This window comes from Carassius gibelio, chromosome A3, assembly GCF_023724105.1.
Source record: "Carassius gibelio isolate Cgi1373 ecotype wild population from Czech Republic chromosome A3, carGib1.2-hapl.c, whole genome shotgun sequence".
Lineage (NCBI taxonomy): Eukaryota > Metazoa > Chordata > Actinopteri > Cypriniformes > Cyprinidae > Carassius > Carassius gibelio.
This window is the reverse complement of record NC_068373.1, coordinates 29373418-29391848: the sequence shown is the minus strand read 5'-3', so window position 1 is coordinate 29391848 and position 18431 is coordinate 29373418. Positions and strand designations below refer to the sequence as shown.

The 18431-nt window shown below is 42.3% G+C and overlaps 2 protein-coding genes across 6 annotated transcripts in view; both read right to left on the bottom strand.

Annotated features, from left to right (window-relative positions):
• Positions 1-3160: 3160 nt before the first annotated feature.
• Positions 3161-3630, bottom strand: LOC127943229 (E3 ubiquitin-protein ligase TRIM35-like). The gene is made up of 3 exons (XM_052539529.1): positions 3496-3630; positions 3371-3393; positions 3161-3302 (listed from the first exon to the last, which is right to left on the bottom strand). Exons 1-3 carry the CDS (start codon positions 3628-3630, stop codon positions 3173-3175), a joined length of 288 nt encoding a protein of 95 aa, XP_052395489.1. The 3' UTR covers positions 3161-3172.
• A 789-nt stretch (positions 3631-4419) lies between these two features.
• The window catches only part of LOC127941524 (kinesin light chain 1-like), a 160125-nt gene continuing 146113 nt past the window's right edge, over positions 4420-18431 (bottom strand). For 2 of the 5 annotated variants that reach the window (XM_052536979.1, XM_052536943.1), the window contains 5 exons: positions 18265-18360; positions 17895-18125; positions 17791-17813; positions 17599-17720; positions 4420-6245 (listed from right to left, as the gene is read on the bottom strand). In XM_052536979.1, the coding sequence (XP_052392939.1) occupies positions 5761-6245; positions 17599-17720; positions 17791-17813; positions 17895-18125; positions 18265-18360 (957 nt within the window). In that variant the 3' untranslated portion in view covers positions 4420-5760. The remainder of the gene's footprint in view (positions 6246-17598; positions 17721-17790; positions 17814-17894; positions 18126-18264; positions 18361-18431) is intronic. The other 3 variants (XM_052536975.1, XM_052536968.1, XM_052536960.1) reach the window with 2 other exon arrangements.

The following is an 18431-nucleotide window of genomic DNA, read 5'->3' as shown; positions in this document are numbered from 1 at the left end:
GTTATTTCAGCGTGATTTGAGAATGTTTTATAGAGCATCTTTTGTTTTTACTGAAAACAAGCAGTAATGATGTCTTGTACAAAGAAGATTCAACGTCACAAATTTGCAATGATTTGATTAGATGTTGTGCAGAATCTCAAATATTTCCTCATTTAATGTCACACATTGTCTTTTTGAATTGTTTTAATTCAACGTTCTTTCAATGTGGTCTTAGGCTTTTTGACCCCACAGTACACCAGTGAGTGGGTGAGGATTACACATTTAAACACACTTTTTCAGTATTTAATTTACCTTCTTTTTTAATTGTAAGATTGGAAATATTGAGAGCTTTAAATACACATCCGGTCAAACCTACACTGGAACCTGGAGTTGAACTGACTGGAACCATACTATGCATGCTTTTTTAAAGACAGCATGCTTTTTTCTGTCGACCTGTCTCAACCTGATCAGGTAGGGTCATTGATTTTTAAGAGGACAGATTTTTAAGCACTGAAAGTTTGACATTTTGTTTGATATATTTTGGCTGTATTAAAATCACATTTGTTTGTATATCTATGAATTACATTGCAGAAATTATATCTGACAGTGAATGGGCTTTTTCAAAAGGAATCTATTATAATTATATTTTTTTATAGACCAGTTTTAGATTTGAATTTTGCTAATACTAATAGCCATGCATTACTCTTTAAACTTATGTATAGAGCATAGGGCTAGCCAGGTGATGAAGGCAGCAACCACAGACAGATTGAAGAGGACACCATCTTCGCTTGGGAATGTTTACTCAACAGCATTTAGGGCTGAAATATAATTAATTTTCATTTATAATGTTGTTTCATGAGCTTGGTTGGACAAAATCTCACTGTTGTGCATCTTGAGACAAAAGAATGGCACTGACATATTTTAAGAAATGGCAGTGTAAGTTGCTTTGTTAAAACCACTCTAACATTTAGTCCAGGACCAGGTTTAAATCTTGTTTGTGAAACCAGGATTGATGTTTTATAATGTGCTTAACAGAAAAAACCATTTGAGGAACTTCTGACATTCATGACTGGTGGTAATGCCGTCCTTCTTTTGGCTTTCTCAAAAAATCTGAAATTGACTTACACTTGAGAAGATGGATGCCTTATGGATCAACTTGCTCAGTGGAGCTCTTCCTTCCAAGAGGGGTACTTGATGAATCAGAGTTACTAAACCTGCTGACAGCTCTGGTAAAGAGCTCAGTTGGGTTTGGAAACATTTGGTGTATTATGGTTAATCTTGCTCTTGATCATGCTGTCCTGGTTTTCCAAATGTTCAGTATATTAAAGTAATAGTTAACTCCAAACTGAAAATTATCCCATAATTGATTCACCCTCGAGCCATCCTAGTTGTATAGGACTTTCTTCTTTCATCTGGACACAATCAGAGTTATATTAAATAATATCCTGGCTATTTTCAGCTTTGTAATGGTATTGAATAGTGCCAGAGTTTTTAAAGCTATAAAAAGCACATCCATCCATCATAAAATACATCACTACGAGGTTTATTAACCCCCTGGGGTCGTATGGGTTACATTTATGATGGATGGATGTGCTTTTTAGAGCTTTAAAGTTATATTGAATATTGGATATTATTTAATATAACTCTGATTGTGTCCGACTGAAAGTAGAAAGTCCTGTACAACTAGGATGGCTTAAGGATGAATAAATTAAGGGATAATTTTCATTTTGGGGTAAACTATTCCTTACAAATATAGACATGTTTGTCCAAACGCTATAGTTCACCTCTAATTAAAGCTGACATGATTCATATTCATTTTAACTTTAAAATTTAGTTTTAGTTACTGTTTGTTCTGGTGAAAAAATTACTACATTTGCCAAAAAAAAAAAAAAAAAAAAATTTGTCTATAAAATACTTGGACTAAATTTTTTTGTTTTATGGATTAATTTTACTAAAAAAAAAAGGCTCAAAATGTGTCTTACAGTATAAAATGAAAGTTTGTAACTGATTTCTTGTGTCTTTTGTTTAAATACTCATTATGTGTAGCGTGATGATAGATAGATACAAATACATGTTGGCTTTCCTCTGGCCAACATGTGCGCAGGCGAACTTTTCAGACAAAAATGCTCTTATAAGGAGTTCCGCTATTGTCTACGTCATTAGATCCATGATCGAAAAAAAACAGCCGAAACTTGTACCAACCCACAAGTAAGATTTCCAGCACAGAAATTGTCAGTTACTCCTAAAAAATATTTTTTTACAACTTTGGCCATGTTTAGCATGAGAATCCATCTCTTTAACACTATGTACAACTCTGCATACACAAAACACCATTGTACCCCCACTTTAAATAGTGCAATCTTTTGATAATACAGCTTATTTATATTACACGATCTTGGCTAAAAGCCAAGCCACATAGGTAGTACCTAAAATCCAGGATTGGTGAAAACTAAACCGAAACTGACCTGACTAGCCAGCTAATCTAGTTTTATGGTACAGGCCCCAGGAATCAAATTAATCAACATGAGAACGAACACTGGGTCACAGGGAGTAAAACAAACACAAAACACGGAACACAGTCTAAAATATCGGAACAAGTAAAAAGTTAATAAAATCAATATTTCCTTGGGATAGTATTTGTGTTTGTGCGCAAATGCATTTTTAAAGGATCAGTGTGCTGTGTAAAGTTCAAATATAACACTTTAACAGGCAATTAAAAAAATATCGGTATAGTAAAATTTGCTAATTTACCTGAACAGCACATTCTTTGTCTAGTTTAATGCATCCTTCCAGAAGTCTTAATGATGAATCAATTAATTTACTTACATTTCAAGTTTGATTTTGATGTGGCAAGAAAAGCATTGATGTGACGTTTATCTGAGTATTGTGTAAAAACAAGAGGCAGGATTTATCGCACAATGATTTAACCAATCATATCCAAACATAGTGTGATGTAGGCATGTCTCCGCTGTAACTTTAGCTGTGGGTGTCGCTGTCGGGGATTATTACTTTATAAAAATGAATGACTTTTACACTTTTAATGTCACATTTAGTAACAACTGCATCATTCTATTTTTGTAATATCTATTATTTTCTGCATTTTTTGAGGAGACACTGCCTCCCATGCCTCTGTAATCCTCCCCCATGCATCATTTCCAGTGTGTGTGTGTGTGTAAGAGCTCAGATCTTCTCCTCACTCACTGTTCTGGACGATGTCCTGCATCTTCTTCCAGACTCTGAAGGGCAGGTTGCCCAAGTATCGCGGCACATGAATCAGAGCTCCAGAAGGAGTCTGTGGATCCGGCTGTGATGAGATCTGGACTCTGGAAGAACATTCAGGATCAGAACTGAAGTGGCTTTGGATCAGAAGCAGAGAGAGAAGATCACTCACCTTTCCATCGAGACTGGGAACTTCTGCAGAACAAACACACCATTGATCATCAACAACTCAATCAGTTAATCAATCAGTCAATCAATCAATCAATCAATCAATCAATCACTGATCTGAAATCAGACCTTCAGAAAGCAGACGTCATTGTATTTCATCATCTCCTCCATGTCTTTGATTGTGTGTGAAAGAGCTGAGATGTGTGTGTTGATCTCCTCCAGCTTCTCCTTCATCATCTGCTTCTTCTGCTCCTCTTCCTCCATAAACAGCTTAGACTAATCTTAAAAATATAGACTGGTCATAGCTTTTCAGTTATGCTGAAAACTGGTGAACTGAGCTCAAGTGGAAATACTGGAAAACATTACATTAAATGAAAAAAATAAAATAAAATTGATCCAAAGATTGTATAACAGATCCTACACTCGTGATGAAAATGTATTTGACTCTTGATACTCTTTCCTCACCTTAATGTGTTGATTAATTGTTTTCTCGAACCCTCCTTCCATGCTTTCTTTCTGTTGAAGTTTCTTGGTTTAAATATTTGTATTATTAGAAATGTTAGTAGATATTCATTTGTAATTACACATTTTTTTTAAAATACAAACATATATAACTTACATTTTAACAAATAAACATCCACCCACTACCCCACCCTCTGTTGAAGTTTCTCCTGGAAGGATTTCAGTGCTGTACTGAGCTCATCCTAGAAATAAGCAAAATAAAAAGCAGTGATGTGATCATATACTGTAACTGTATGTGTTATGAAGTTGAGCTAAATGACAGAAATGCTGAGTGCATAAATGTGGTGCTGTATGTATTTGCTTTTTTCCCCCCTCTTTTTTTTATATATATGATTCAAGAGACATTTGTCTTAATTTATAATCTCTGCACACTAAACACACTGGTTGTTTGTCCTCCAGACAGAAGAGTGTCTTAAGAAGGTGGATAAGTTTCTGATCTTCTTTTGGTACATGCTGTTGTGCAGCAGGTGAGACAAAATGCATTCAAAAGCACACTGAAGAACACAAACATTGATTATAAAAACTTGACACTTTATATCCATGTTTATTTATTGTGCAATGTTTGTTGGTACATTACAAGCTTCACAGAACAATTGACTACTAAAGAACAACACATGATTTTGAACCGTTTTGCACACCAATGAATCAATCTAAAAGCATAAGCATACAACACCCCCCCCCCCCATTTTCAATGCTTAATCACACTTTGCCTTAATTTGAAACAAAAATAACACTTAAAAATAGTTAATTTACTTGATTTTAACCATCTGATCTGTTGAAAGCAATTTGTCAGCATCTGTAGAGCGGACATGCACTGTAAAAAATGAATCATGTGTCTTGTAATTTTCATCAAAAAAATTAAGGTGATAATTAAAAATAATGTGTGGATTTCCTTAAAGAAATTGTGATTCAGTGTTGTATAGAAAATAATGAGGACTTTTTACTAATAAAACCAAGAGATGCATTTTCCTCATTTTTTTTTTTTTTGGAGACTTAAGCAGTTTTGGTGCTTGAATTGGGGAACTGATTAAACTAAAATAATTAAGGAAAGAAGGCTGCCTATTTAATTTAAGTGAATTAGCTCAATTTTGCAGTTTTATTTTAGAGGTGATTGTTAGTTCCCAGCATGCTTTGCATATGGCTGGATATGGAGAGTAAATTTTTAAATTAAATGCTACTTTATGTTTTTGAGTGAAGGGAAGCATCTATTAATGTTTAATGTTCAGTTACATTTGACATTTGTAAGAGTTTCTGTAACATTGAAGTTTCCATTGCACAGTGCAATCGTTACCACTGTGCAGAAGAGTAGAGCTTGTAGTTATGGATACTACTCTTATAGTACTATGGATACTACTCTTGTAGTAATACTCAAGGTACTATAACCTTGTTTAATGAACAGTAGCCTTGCTAGTGCAGTACTTTCCAGTATTTCTCAAGTATTTTCCTATTTGAGCTGATTGGCTGTATACAGTCTTGTAAATGTATAAAATAACAAAATACAAACAGATCTCATTTAAAACCACAGACTTTTGAGAATAAACTTAAAATAAATGAGCACATTCCCCTAATTATATTAAATTTATAGTGCCACAGACTAAATAATTTAGGAATTTTTACTTAATTTATTTGGGTAAATTTCACTAAAAAAAACAACAACCTTAAAATCTACTCAAATATAATATGTGTAATATAGTTACCATAATTTTAGCAGATAGCATGTAATATTTTTTACAGTGTGTTACCAGCTGCAGCCCAATCATAGTTGTACTAATATTCAGATCAACAGCACTCTTACTCATGTGATATGGATTAAATATTAGAAACATGATGAAAGCAGGAAGATGCAGACCTACAGGTGTAACATTTAGGCTATTAACTATTGAGCGGTAAGATCCTCATGTGAGAATAACTATGAAAGAACGGAAAGACTGTTTTAGTGAAGGTGGTTGTGAATGTGTGTAGATGTGTGTTAGTTACAGGATCAGAGAATGACACTGTTCCTCTGTCATAGTCCAGATACACTCTCACACGCTCAAGCTTCTGTTTGACAGGAAAACCAGACCATTTATACAGTCTGTACTGCACACAGCAGACATCAGTGTTAAAGAAATCCTCTCCCTTCCTCTGGTTCGATGCTGTAGTTACTCCAAGACCCCAGGATGAGCTCTCTTTAACCTCCACATCCCAGCAGTGTGTTCCTGAGTTAAACCCCTCTGAACCCAGGACACAGCGATAGATCTCAAATCTCTCTGGATTATCAGGAAGAGGTTTAGTGTACTCGCTCCATCTCAGACTGGTCAGATCATCGGACAGGACGAGATCTGGATTCGCAGTGTTTGGATCCAGAATCACAGGAGCTGATGAGACACAATCAACAGGTGATTTTATTCTGGTGTACATATAATGATCAAGAGTGAAGCATAGACAGATCAGCTTGCGCATACAGTAGGGTATCTTTGAAAATCTTTAATAAAATGTTTTAAATAATCAAAAGTTTAGTTATTAAAATAATGTAATGAAACATTTTTATTTAACGGTTGTTTACCATTTTAATTAGTTCAAAAATGTATTTATTATAAACTGAATATATCATTCGCTCACACTTTGACACATTACTGCCACCGACAGAAAACAAAAGACAAAGGGGAAGAAAAACAATGCATTAAAATGAGGACAGCAATCTCCAAGTCTAAACTAAAAGATTGGTTAAGCTAACACTTTTATTATTATTACTATTAGTAGTATTATTAACAAATCATTGAAATCATTCAACGGCACCTAAGAGGGTATTAATGTTAATTGCAGTTCATTTCTTGGTATCTCAAGCCACCTTATTTTTCAGTGTGGATGTAAGCTGTTTAATGTAAATGAGCGAGACTTCCGGTTCATTAGCCGCTGCCGGGAAACAATGAGAAGAATCCTGAATGCAGCAAAATGAGCTATTTTTTTTAAAGCTAAAAATAGCTCAAAGCGAATGATACCATAAGCCAGAGCCTTAAAATTTGTGTACACAGTACACAGACACAGTAGTGAACACACACACAAACACTGTGAGCAAACAACCGGAGCAGTGGTTGTAGTATTGGATTGGTCTGCTACAACCCCTCCCTTTCCGGTGAAAAAATAAATAAATGAAAAATAAATCACACCATCTTCTCCTTTTCTTTTGTCATCTCTTATTTTTTTTTCATTTTAAATAAATGTAACAACTCCAGCTGCGAAAGAAGTTGCTTTCTATTTTCCACCATCACTGCTGCAGGTTCTTCTATGGCTTTTGCCTTGAGACTGCGGGTTACACCAACAACATTCCAGTGGACACTGCATGCTAGCAGTCTGCATGTGTAATTGCATGTTGACAAGGAAAATGATGAAGAAATATAAATGAAAACCGACGCGTAGCCTATGGCGTAGAGGCTATGACGTAGGTACGATGGAGAAGTATGAATCAGTCTTTAGGAACAAGCATGTTGTCAATAAACTGCATGAGTGCATTAAAATGAACTTCGCTTAGATTTGTGAAGACATTCAGAGATGAATGGACAATGAAACATAGCCAGCTGTGACGCAAATGCTTGATCTCTTGATATTTTTCTTGATGCGGGGAATGCAGACCCCATCGGTACTTGTTCTTGAGTCAGTCACATTAGAATAACTCATGGAGTCCATGTCAATAATGCAGCGATGCATGAAGCAATGCTTACTCAGTCACTTCCAAATCAGCAGGGGTGTGTCTACATGGTGTCATGATCCTGGTTCCCTTTCCCCTTTTCCCCTCCCCTCTCTGATGCTTTTTCTTCTCTTCTCCTACTTTGCACTAATCTTTCTTCTCTCGTTAATCTCCTTCAGCTGCTCCTCATTGCGCTACTCTTTGCGCTTGGCTTCCCGCACCTGTTTCCTCTTCTCCTTTGATTAATACTCCTACTTCTTTCCCTTTCCTCCCTACCTGCCTTGCCAGATTATTCCCCTAAAATACGCTTAACTGGTATGTCTTATCCCCTGTCGTTTGTCCCAGTCTTAGTCCTGTTTGTTCGGGGTGCTGTGAGTGTGAGCCTGGAAGTTTAGCCGCTGCTCGTCTCCTGACCTGCCGATCTCTCTCTCTCTACTGTGAGGTTGCGGAGCTGTCCACCGTACTCAATCCGCCGGGGCGGCCGGTGGCTTTTGCTTTCTCCTTTTGAACAAGGACGAGTTTTGGTTCCAGCTTTTCCCTTTGGGATTTTTTCTGTTTGCATTCCCTATTATTCTCAAGCTCCTGTGTTTGATCATTAAAGACAATATTTGCTCCGCGAATTGCTCTCTCTGGTCCTCTTTCCACATGACAGAATAATCTGGCCAACTATGGACCCAGCAAGAGAGCATCCGATCCAGACGGCCGTCGAGATCCAGGGAGTTATGCTGGGTAAGCACGAGGAGGAATTATCGGCCGCGAGACAGGCCGTGGAGACGCTGGCGGCTCAGGTGACGGATCTGGCTAAACAACTCCACCAGTGTAGTCTCAATCCGCCAGCCCTGTCCGGATCCGTTCACTCCACGGAGCCTCGCATTAACAACCCGCCGTGCTATTCCGGTGAGCCCACCCAGTGCCGTTCATTTTTAATCCAATGCGAGGTTGTGTTTTCCCTCCAGCCATCAACCTATTCTGGAGACAGGGCCAGGATCGCCTACGTTATCTCTCTCCTCTCCGGACGGGCTCGCCAGTGGGGAACGGCAGTCTGGGAGTCAAGGGCCGTGTGTGTCGAGCGTTTTTCCCTCTTCAAGGAGGAGATGATCCATGTCTTCGACCGGTCTGTCTACGGGGAGGAGGCCTCCCGCCTCTTGTCTTCTCTGCGCCAGGGTAAGCGCTCAGTTACAGACTTTTCTATCGAGTTCCGCACTCTGGCAACCTCCTGTGGCTGGAATGAACCGGCGCTGCTCGCTCGTTTTCTGGAGGGGCTCCACGGGGGTATAAGGGATGAGATGTTGTCCAGGGAGGTCCCTACTCGCCTGGATGCACTGATCGACTTGGCCTTACGCATCGAGAAGCGGTTTGACCAGCGCCGCCGCGCTCGGGGTCTGGAGTCCGCCCTACTGGCTCCTCCGCCCGCCGATCCCCTGGCACTTCCCTCCTCTGAACCTGAGGCCATGCAACTGGGCGGCATCCGCATTTCCGCTGCAGAGCGAGAGCGAAGAGTGGTCAATCGACTCTGCATGTATTGCGCTTCACCTGCGCATTTTGTCGCCGTGTGCCCGTTAAAAGACAGAGCTCGTCAGTGAGGGGAGGGCTTCTGGCGAGCGCAACCACTCTAGTCTCTCCTCCTAACTCCTGCACCACCTTCTCGATCCATCTTCGCTGGCCTGGCTCCTCTGCCTCCTGCAGGGCTCTGATCGACTCCGGGGCCGAGGGCAATTTCGTGGATGAGTCATGGGCTCGTGCGCAAGGTATTCCCCTGATGGAGTTAGATGCACCCTCTCCCCTATTTGCTCTAGATGGAAGCTCTCTCCCGAGGGTTAACCATGAGACTCCACCCTTAACACTCACTATCTCCGGTAACCACCGTGAGACCATATCCTTTTTAACTTTTCTTTCTCCTTATTTCCCAGTAGTTTTAGGGCATCCCTGGCTAATACTTCATAATCCCCAGATTAACTGGATAAGGGGTACCATCCTCTCTTGGAATGTGTCTTGTCATGTCAACTGTTTAACCTCTGCCATTCCTCCTGTGTCCTCTGTCTCTGTGTTTCAGGAAGATCCAGGTGATTTGTCTGGGGTGCCGGAGGAGTATCACGATCTGCGGATGGTTTTCAGCCGTTCGCGGGCCGCTTCTCTCCCCCCTCACCGTCCCTATGACTGTAGCATCGACCTTCTCCCGGGCACTACGCCACCTCGTGGTAGACTGTATTCCCTGTCGAGGCTAGAACGCGAAGCTCTTGAAAAATATCTATCGGAGTCCCTGGACGCAGGTACCATAGTTCCCTCATCCTCTCCCGCGGGCGCCGGGTTCTTCTTCGTTAAGAAGAAGGATGGTTCCTTGCGCCCCTGTATAGACTATCGGGGCCTTAACGAGATAACTATTAAGAACCGTTATCCATTACCCCTCATGTCATCGGCCTTTGAGGTCTTCACGAAGTTGGACCTTCGCAACGCCTATCACTTAATTCGCATAAAGGAGGGGGATGAATGGAAGACCGCGTTTAACACGCCCCTTGGGCACTTTGAGTATCGCGTTCTCCCGTTCGGCCTTGTAAACGCCCCCGCGGTCTTTCAGGCGTTGGTAAATGATGTTCTTAGAGACATGCTAAATATATTTGTTTTCGTCTATCTTGATGACATTCTTATCTTCTCGCCCTCCCTCCAGGTGCACGTCCAGCAGGTTCGCCGCGTTCTTCAAAGGCTTCTCGAGAATAGGCTGTTCGTCAAGGCGGAGAAATGCTGCTTTCACGCGCGCTCGGTCACCTTTTTGGAATCGGTCATTTCAGGGGAGGGCATTAGCATGGACCCCGCTAAGGTTAAGGCGGTTATTGACTGGCCAGTTCCTGATTCTCGCGTCGCCTTGCAGCGTTTCTTGGGGTTCGCCAATTTTTACCGTTGCTTCATTTGCAACTACAGTCAGGTCGCAGCGCCCCTAACCGCCCTTACCTCTGTCAAGTCCAGTTTTGAATGGACCGAGTCTGCCCAGCGCGCTTTTGACCGCCTGAAGACCCTTTTCACGTCCGCTCCCATCCTAATGACCCCTGACCCCTCCAAACAGTTCATAGTCGAGGTTGACGCGTCCGAAGTAGGCGTTGGAGCTATACTCTCCCAGCGATCTGCCTCCGATGGTCAGATCCACCCCTGCGCTTATTTCTCGCACCGACTAACTCCCTCCGAGCGTAATTATGACGTGGGTAATCGTGAACTACTCGCTATCCGCCTCGCGCTAAGTGAATGGCGTCAGTGGCTAGAAGGTTCCTGCGTTCCTTTCTTGGTATGGACGGATCACAGGAATCTCGAATATATTCGTTCTGCGAGGAGGATGAGTGCCCGTCAGGCTCGTTGGGCATTATTTTTCACCCGTTTCGACTTTTCTATTTCCTACCGACCCGGCTCGAAGAACGTCAAGCCTGATGCTCTGTCCCGCCTCTTCGATTCCTCAGAGTGCTCCGAGTCACGCGTTCCCGTTATCCCCGAGGGGCGTGTGATTGGTGCGGCCATCTGGGGAATCGAGAGACAAGTCAAACGAGCTCTTTCTCACTCCGCCACTCCCCGTCGATGCCCCTCCAATCTTCTTTTCGTCCCTGCATCCGTCCGTCCGGCTGTCCTCCAGTGGGCTCATACGTCCAAATTAGCTGCCCATCCCGGCGTTAGGGGCACCCTGGCTTCCATAGGCCAACGGTTCTGGTGGCCCTCCCGCGAACGGGACACTCGTAGTTTTGTAGCCGCCTGCGCGGTGTGCGCGCAGACGAAATCTGGGAACTCCCCTCCGGCCGGCCTTCTTAGACCCCTCCCCATTCCCTCACGCCCTTGGTCACATATCGCCCTTGATTTCATTTCGGGTCTTCCCCCGTCGGCTGGAAATACCGTTATCCTCACTGTCATCGACCGCTTCTCTAAAGCAGCGCATTTTATTCCTCTACCCAAACTCCCCTCCGCCAAGGAGACCGCCCAGACTGTCGTTGAGGATGTTTTTAAGCTACATGGTCTACCTTCTGATGTTGTCTCTGATAGAGGTCCACAATTCGCTTCGCAGTTCTGGAAGGAATTCTGCCGTTTAATCGGTGCATCCGCTAGCCTCTCGTCCGGTTTCCATCCTCAGACTAATGGTCAGGCCGAACGAGCCAATCAGACCATCGGCCGCATATTACGTAGTCTTGCGTTTCGCAACCCAGCATCATGGTCTGAACAGCTCCCTTGGGCTGAATATGCTCATAATTCGCTCCCGTCCTCGGCCACTGGGCTATCCCCTTTTCAAGCTAGTCTCAGTTATCAGCCACCCCTGTTCTCGTGCAAGGACTCGGAGTCCAACGTCCCGTCGGGTCAGGCGTTCGTTCAGTGCTGTAAGCGTACCTGGAGGAGGGTCAGATCCGCTCTTTGCCGTTTTAGAGACCAGACCCTACGTATCGCTAATCGCCGCCGAGTCAAGAGCCCTAGATATATTTGTGGTCAAAGGGTTTGGCTGTCTACTCTTAACCTGCCCCTCCAGTCGATCTCACGCAAATTGACCCCTCGTTTCGTTGGGCCGTTTCGAGTTTCTAAGATTATTAGTCCTGTCGCGGTCCGCCTCCAACTCCCTCCCAATCTCCGTCGTGTCCATCCTGTTTTTCATGTGTCTTGCATTAAACCGGTTATCCGCGCCCCACCCCGGTCTTCCACCCCCCCCGTTCTGATTGAGGGATCCCCTGTCTACAGGGTTCGTAGATTATTGGACGTCCGCCGCCGGGGTCGGGGTCGACAGTACCTAGTGGACTGGGAGGGTTATGGTCCCGAGGAGAGAAGTTGGATCCCCTCCCGGGACGTTCTGGACCGTTCGCTTATTGATGATTTCCTCCGCTCCCGCCAGGCTTCCCCCTTGGGAGCGCCAGGAGGCGCTCGTTGAGGCGGGGGCACTGTCATGATCCTGGTTCCCTTTCCCCTTTTCCCCTCCCCTCTCTGATGCTTTTTCTTCTCTTCTCCTACTTTGCACTAATCTTTCTTCTCTCGTTAATCTCCTTCAGCTGCTCCTCATTGCGCTACTCTTTGCGCTTGGCTTCCCGCACCTGTTTCCTCTTCTCCTTTGATTAACACTCCTACTTCTTTCCCTTTCCTCCCTACCTGCCTTGCCAGATTATTCCCCTAAAATACGCTTAACTGGTATGTCTTATCCCCTGTCGTTTGTCCCAGTCTTAGTCCTGTTTGTTCGGGGTGCTGTGAGTGTGAGCCTGGAAGTTTAGCCGCTGCTCGTCTCCTGACCTGCCGATCTCTCTCTCTCTACTGTGAGGTTGCGGAGCTGTCCACCGTACTCAATCCGCCGGGGCGGCCGGTGGCTTTTGCTTTCTCCTTTTGAACAAGGACGAGTTTTGGTTCCAGTTTTTCCCTTTGGGATTTTTTCTGTTTGCATTCCCTATTATTCTCAAGCTCCTGTGTTTGATCATTAAAGACAATATTTGCTCCGCGAATTGCTCTCTCTGGTCCTCTTTCCACACGACACATGGGGCTATTTTTTTTAAAACTATTTAAAAACAAGTTTTCATGTGTTTCTACAGCCACTGAGCAGGTTTCTCTTTGTGAGGTTTGCTTAGTAGTGACTGAAACGCAGCTTTACACACAACTTCCAGTCTGCATGGAGAGGATCTTGAGACTTCAGGCCCTTAAAGCACCTGTTTGCTGCTCAGCAGTGTCTTTTTTACAGCTGGCATTACAATACAGTTCATTCTTTTTGACAGAAACTTTTCTTAATAAATCTTCATCTGACCAAGATCTTATGTGCTCTACAGTAAGTCATTTACAAATCATTTGACGGTTCAATAATCTCTATTTGCTTTAGCAAAATATTTTTTTGTTTTGAAGCCTTTTGCAAGACATTCCAATGTTTTCATACTTTTCATCTTCAGAAAGATCTTTCTTCCTCACCATATATCATGAGAACTGAGACTTGCTTAATAATGTGGAACAACCTCTTTAAGTAGGGTTTCCATTTACCTAAGAAGACCTGGCAAAGTATTGATCAAACCAGTCTGAGATCAATGTCGGTGGATTTGAACTTGAGAAAGGGTGTGTATTGACGTCTTTCCGTGGTTGAAACAAGATGCCTTCTGATGTTCATTCATGTTTGCTATAACATGTAAAGAGGAAGAGAAGATCGGTACACGTGCTGCTTGAACTGAGGCACACAGTGATCTGTCACGACACATTAAACAACCACAAAATGGTATTTATTGATTGAATTTCTTAAAAAAATGACAAAATTTATTTATTTTTTTAGATCTTTAATTTTTTGCCAAATATTTGTACATGGGACACACGGGGTGGGCATGAGCACTGCCACAAAAATTACAAACATGCAAAAAATTACATCTTTGCCTGAAACAATGAAATTTGTTGAAATGATTACAAACTTGCCAAATTGGAATGGAAGAATAACATCCTCTTTGAATTTACAGAGATGGAGGAATCGAACCCGGACTGTGGTACGTATGAGTCTGGCAATTCTGCAAACAGCAGCGTAACATACTTGATAACATCAGTCAGCTCACCTTCAAATTTCCTTACTGTATATTTACAATAAGACGAAATATATCAAACACCACTGCCTCCTTTCATTTTCATTTAAACATAATAATAGCCGAAGAAATGTACTTAGTTCAGGGAAATGTGTACAGTATATATTTATTTATTACTGCAGATTTGAGTTTTAAACAACTACATTCTCGCCTGAAATACTTTAAAAACTACATTTCATGACACAACAACAGTAGTGAAGAAAATGATCTGAATAAATGGTGGTTGAAATCACAATGCTGCGTGAACTCAACCAATCAGCATGTTCAGCGCTCGAAAGTTCTGGACCTTTGAAAAAGTACTACATCGCAAGCAGGGACTTTCTTAGGGGCATTTTATTTTTACCTGGGACTTTATTAAGATCCTGGTTCCTGCGGTGGAAGCACACAGAGTACCACCCCAAAGTCCCTAGTTCTTGGGTAAAGTTCCATCGATGGAAACATGGCTTTGGATAGGTGACTGAAGGCCCCTTCAAGGGGAGTGGAATGAAATTGTGGAGAAGTCAAGATGAAAGGCGTACGTGGACACCTAGCTGAAGGCAGGGATGAGCACAGTCTATGGTGACACCTCAGTGAATTTGTAGGAGGATGTCAAGAGGGTCAACCCTTGGTCCCTACGGTATGGGAACCATAGTTGGGAGATTCAGGAGTCAGTCAACAAGCTTCCACAGAACAGGAAAATTCCTTGTCAGAGTTCATCATGGTGGGACATGTTTAACAGGGTAGGGTGGAGCCAAATGCACTATAACATGTGAATATATTATATTCTACAACAGAAACAATCAGAGTGCCTTGTTATCACTAGTTTTATTTTGATTTCCCAAATCCGCTAGTAGCTTATAGCCCATTAGCATTGGCAGCATGGTTGCCACTTAACCCGTGTGCATTGCTAATACTCTACTCACACACATAACCATTGCTTTACTCACTGTTACTTGCTTAAATGGCGGACGTATGTCTACCTTTGAGTGCTGGTGAAGATGTGTTTGAGCTGCATTTGGTGCAGCTCGAGCCGGAGGCCATGGAGAAGCAGATTCGGGTCCTGGAGCAGAGGCAGGCCCAGAGAGTGGAGAGCTGGAAACATCCAGGGCTGATGCTCACAAGTCCATGGTAAGTATACAGCGTGCTCCTAACAGTCTCACCACGTCTACTCCGTGTGTTTCTCTGCACAGGCCCGGTGCACCCAGGACGCGATCCTCCCAGATGTCCTTCACTCCGGTGCCGGGACACCACGGACCCTGGGTGCATCCACAGCAGAGGACTGCGAGCTGGGTCCCGGGCGACGACTTCTCCCCCTCCGGTCTTCGAGATCTCCAGCCGGAACCGCTTCACTCCCCACTGCGAGATGGGACGCGACGAGACGCTGTGATCATCGGAGACTCCATCTTCCGACACATCCGTGCTACGTTAGCCGAAGGTAAAGTGCACACTCATTGTTTGCCTGGTGCTCGTGTTCTCGATGTTTCTGCACAGATACCCGTGATCCTGAAGGACGACGAGAGCCCCAGAGTGGTCGTGCTTCATGCTGGTGTTAACAACACCATGCAGCGGCAGATGGAGACACTGAAGAGGGACTTCAGGAGCCTGATCGAGACGGTTCGCAGCACGACGCCCGCGGCGACGATGATCGTGTCAGGACCACTGCCCACGTATCGACGAGGACACGAAAGGTTCAGTAGACTTTTTGCTTTAAATTAATGGTTATTGTCATGGTGTAAAGAACAGAAACTGCTGTTTGTTAATAAATGGAACCTTGTCTGGGAGTGCCCTAGGCTGTTTCGCGCTGATGGCTTGCACCCCAGCAGAGGCGGAGGGGAGCTGCTCTCTGACAACATCTCCAGAACACTTCGCTCCATGTGACTAGTAAGCCAATACTCAAATAACTGCTATGATGGCTTTTATTCTACCAGCTTAAATGTTAGAAGTACGTGCACTGTCCAGTCTATTAAGACTGTCTCTGTTCCCTGAATAGTGAGGTAAAAATATAAATTTAATGTAGGGTCTAGTAAAATATCTTATTGAGATTAAACCAGAAAAACGTAAAATAAATGAACAAAAACAGTTTCTAAAGTTTGGGCTCATAAATATTAGATCACTCACACCCAAAGCAGTTATTGTAAATGAAATGATCACAGATAATAGTTTTTATGTACTCTGCTTTACTGAAACCTGGCTAAAACAAAATGATTATATTGGTCTAAATAAGTCTACTCCACCAAACTACTGAGCAGTGACAGAAAATTACTGGACTATTGTAATGATCTCCTGGCGGGCCTTCCTGCATGTATAATGCCTCTGCAACTGATCCAGAATGGAGCAGGGAGGGTTGTCTAACTGACCATATTCTTGGAACGTGCATTCTACGTATTGATGATATTAACTTTATGGCTTTGCGTTATTGAACCACAACTAGAACCCAGTGAACTGGCAAATTACAGACCCATTTCAAATCTTCCATTTATGTCTAAAATTTTGGGAAAAAAAATTATCTGCTCAATTGAGCTCCTTCCTTTGACACCATAGATCATGACATACTCATAGATCGATTACAAAACTATACAGGTATTCAAGGGCAGGCTTTATGATGGTTTAGATCCTACCTGTCTGATCGCTACCACTTTGTTTATTTAAATGGGGAGTCATCTCATTTATCACCAGTAAAATATGGAGTGCCACAAGGATCTGTCCGAGGTCCTCTTTTCAAAATACACGTTGCCCCTTGGTAATATCATTAGAAAATACAGGATTAGCTTCCACTGTTATGCTGATGATATTCAACTATATATCTTGATGAAACCAGATGAAACTTCTAAATTATCTAAGCTAACAGAGTGTGTTAAAAATTTAAAAGATTGGATGACCAATAATTTTCTCTTATTAAATTCAGATAAGACAGAAATATTACTTATTGGACCAAAATAAAAAAAACATTACACAGAATCTTATAGATTACAATTTGCATCTAGACAGATGTACTATCACTTCCTCTACAGTCCAAAATCTGGGTGTTATATTAGACAGCAACTTGTCTCTTGAAAATCATATTTTCAATGTTACAAAAACAGCATTCTTCAATCTTAGAAACATTGGCAAGCTACGAAACATGTTATCTGTTTCTGATGCAGAAAAGCTAGTTAATGCATTTATGACCTCTAGACTGGACTATTGTAATGCACTTCTAGGTGGTTGTCCAGCATCTTCAATAAACAAGCAACAGGTAGTCCAAATGATTTGTATCTTAAAAAGCACTATAAAAATAAACTTGAATTGAATTGAAGGAAATGTATTTTCTACAGTGTTTTTTTCTTACAATGCAGCGATCTCCAGTATCACTGCAACTGTAAACATCCTGTGGACCAAGTTGTTCTTCTCTTTTTTTAAAGCTCATTTTGATGCAGTAGCTCATCTGTTTATTTACACATAATGCTGAAATGTAACTGTTCCCCATGCATCATTTCCAGTGTGTGTGTGTGTAAGAGCTCAGATCTTCTCCAGACTCACTGTTCTGGACGATGTCCTGCATCTTCTTCCAGACTCTGAAGGGCAGGTTTCCCAAGTATCGTGGCACATGAATCAGAGCTCCAGAAGGAGTCTGTGGATCCGGCTGTGATGAGATCTGGACTCTGGAAGAACATTCAGGATCAGAACTGAAGTGACTTTGGATCAGAAGCAGAGAGAGAAAAGATCACTCACCTTTCCATCGAGACTGGAAACTTCTGCAGAACAAACACACAATTGATCATCAACAACTGATCAATCAATCAATCAATCAATCAATCAATGATCTGAAATCAGACCTTCAGAAAGCAGACGTCACTGTCTTTCATCATCTCCTCCATGTCTTTGATTGTGTGTGAAAGAGCTGAGATGTGTGAGTTGATCTCCTCCAGCTTCTCCTTCATCATCTGCTTCTTCTGCTCCTCTTCCTCTCTCAGTGCAGTGATTGTAGCTTCTTCTTCATCTCTGAGAAACTGATGAAGCTTCTCAAACTGCTGTATAATCTGACGCTCTGTGTGATCAGCTTGAGACTGAAATCAAATCACATTCACTTCAATCATCTGAAGAAATACCCATTACATCATCTACAGCATCAGCCAACTTTCTGGATAGAGTGAGTTTATATTAATTCAATGTCTTACAAATCATGAAGTTGTTTGGTTTCCTCACCTTAATGTGTTTAACTGTTTTCTCAAACTCTCTTACAATATTTTTTTTGTCTGTAACTTTGCCTAGTAAGGACTTTAGTGCTGTACTGAGATTCTCCTGAAATTTAAAAGGAAAATCTATAAGACATTAGAGATTTTTGTAGTATGTTCATGAATGTGATACACAGT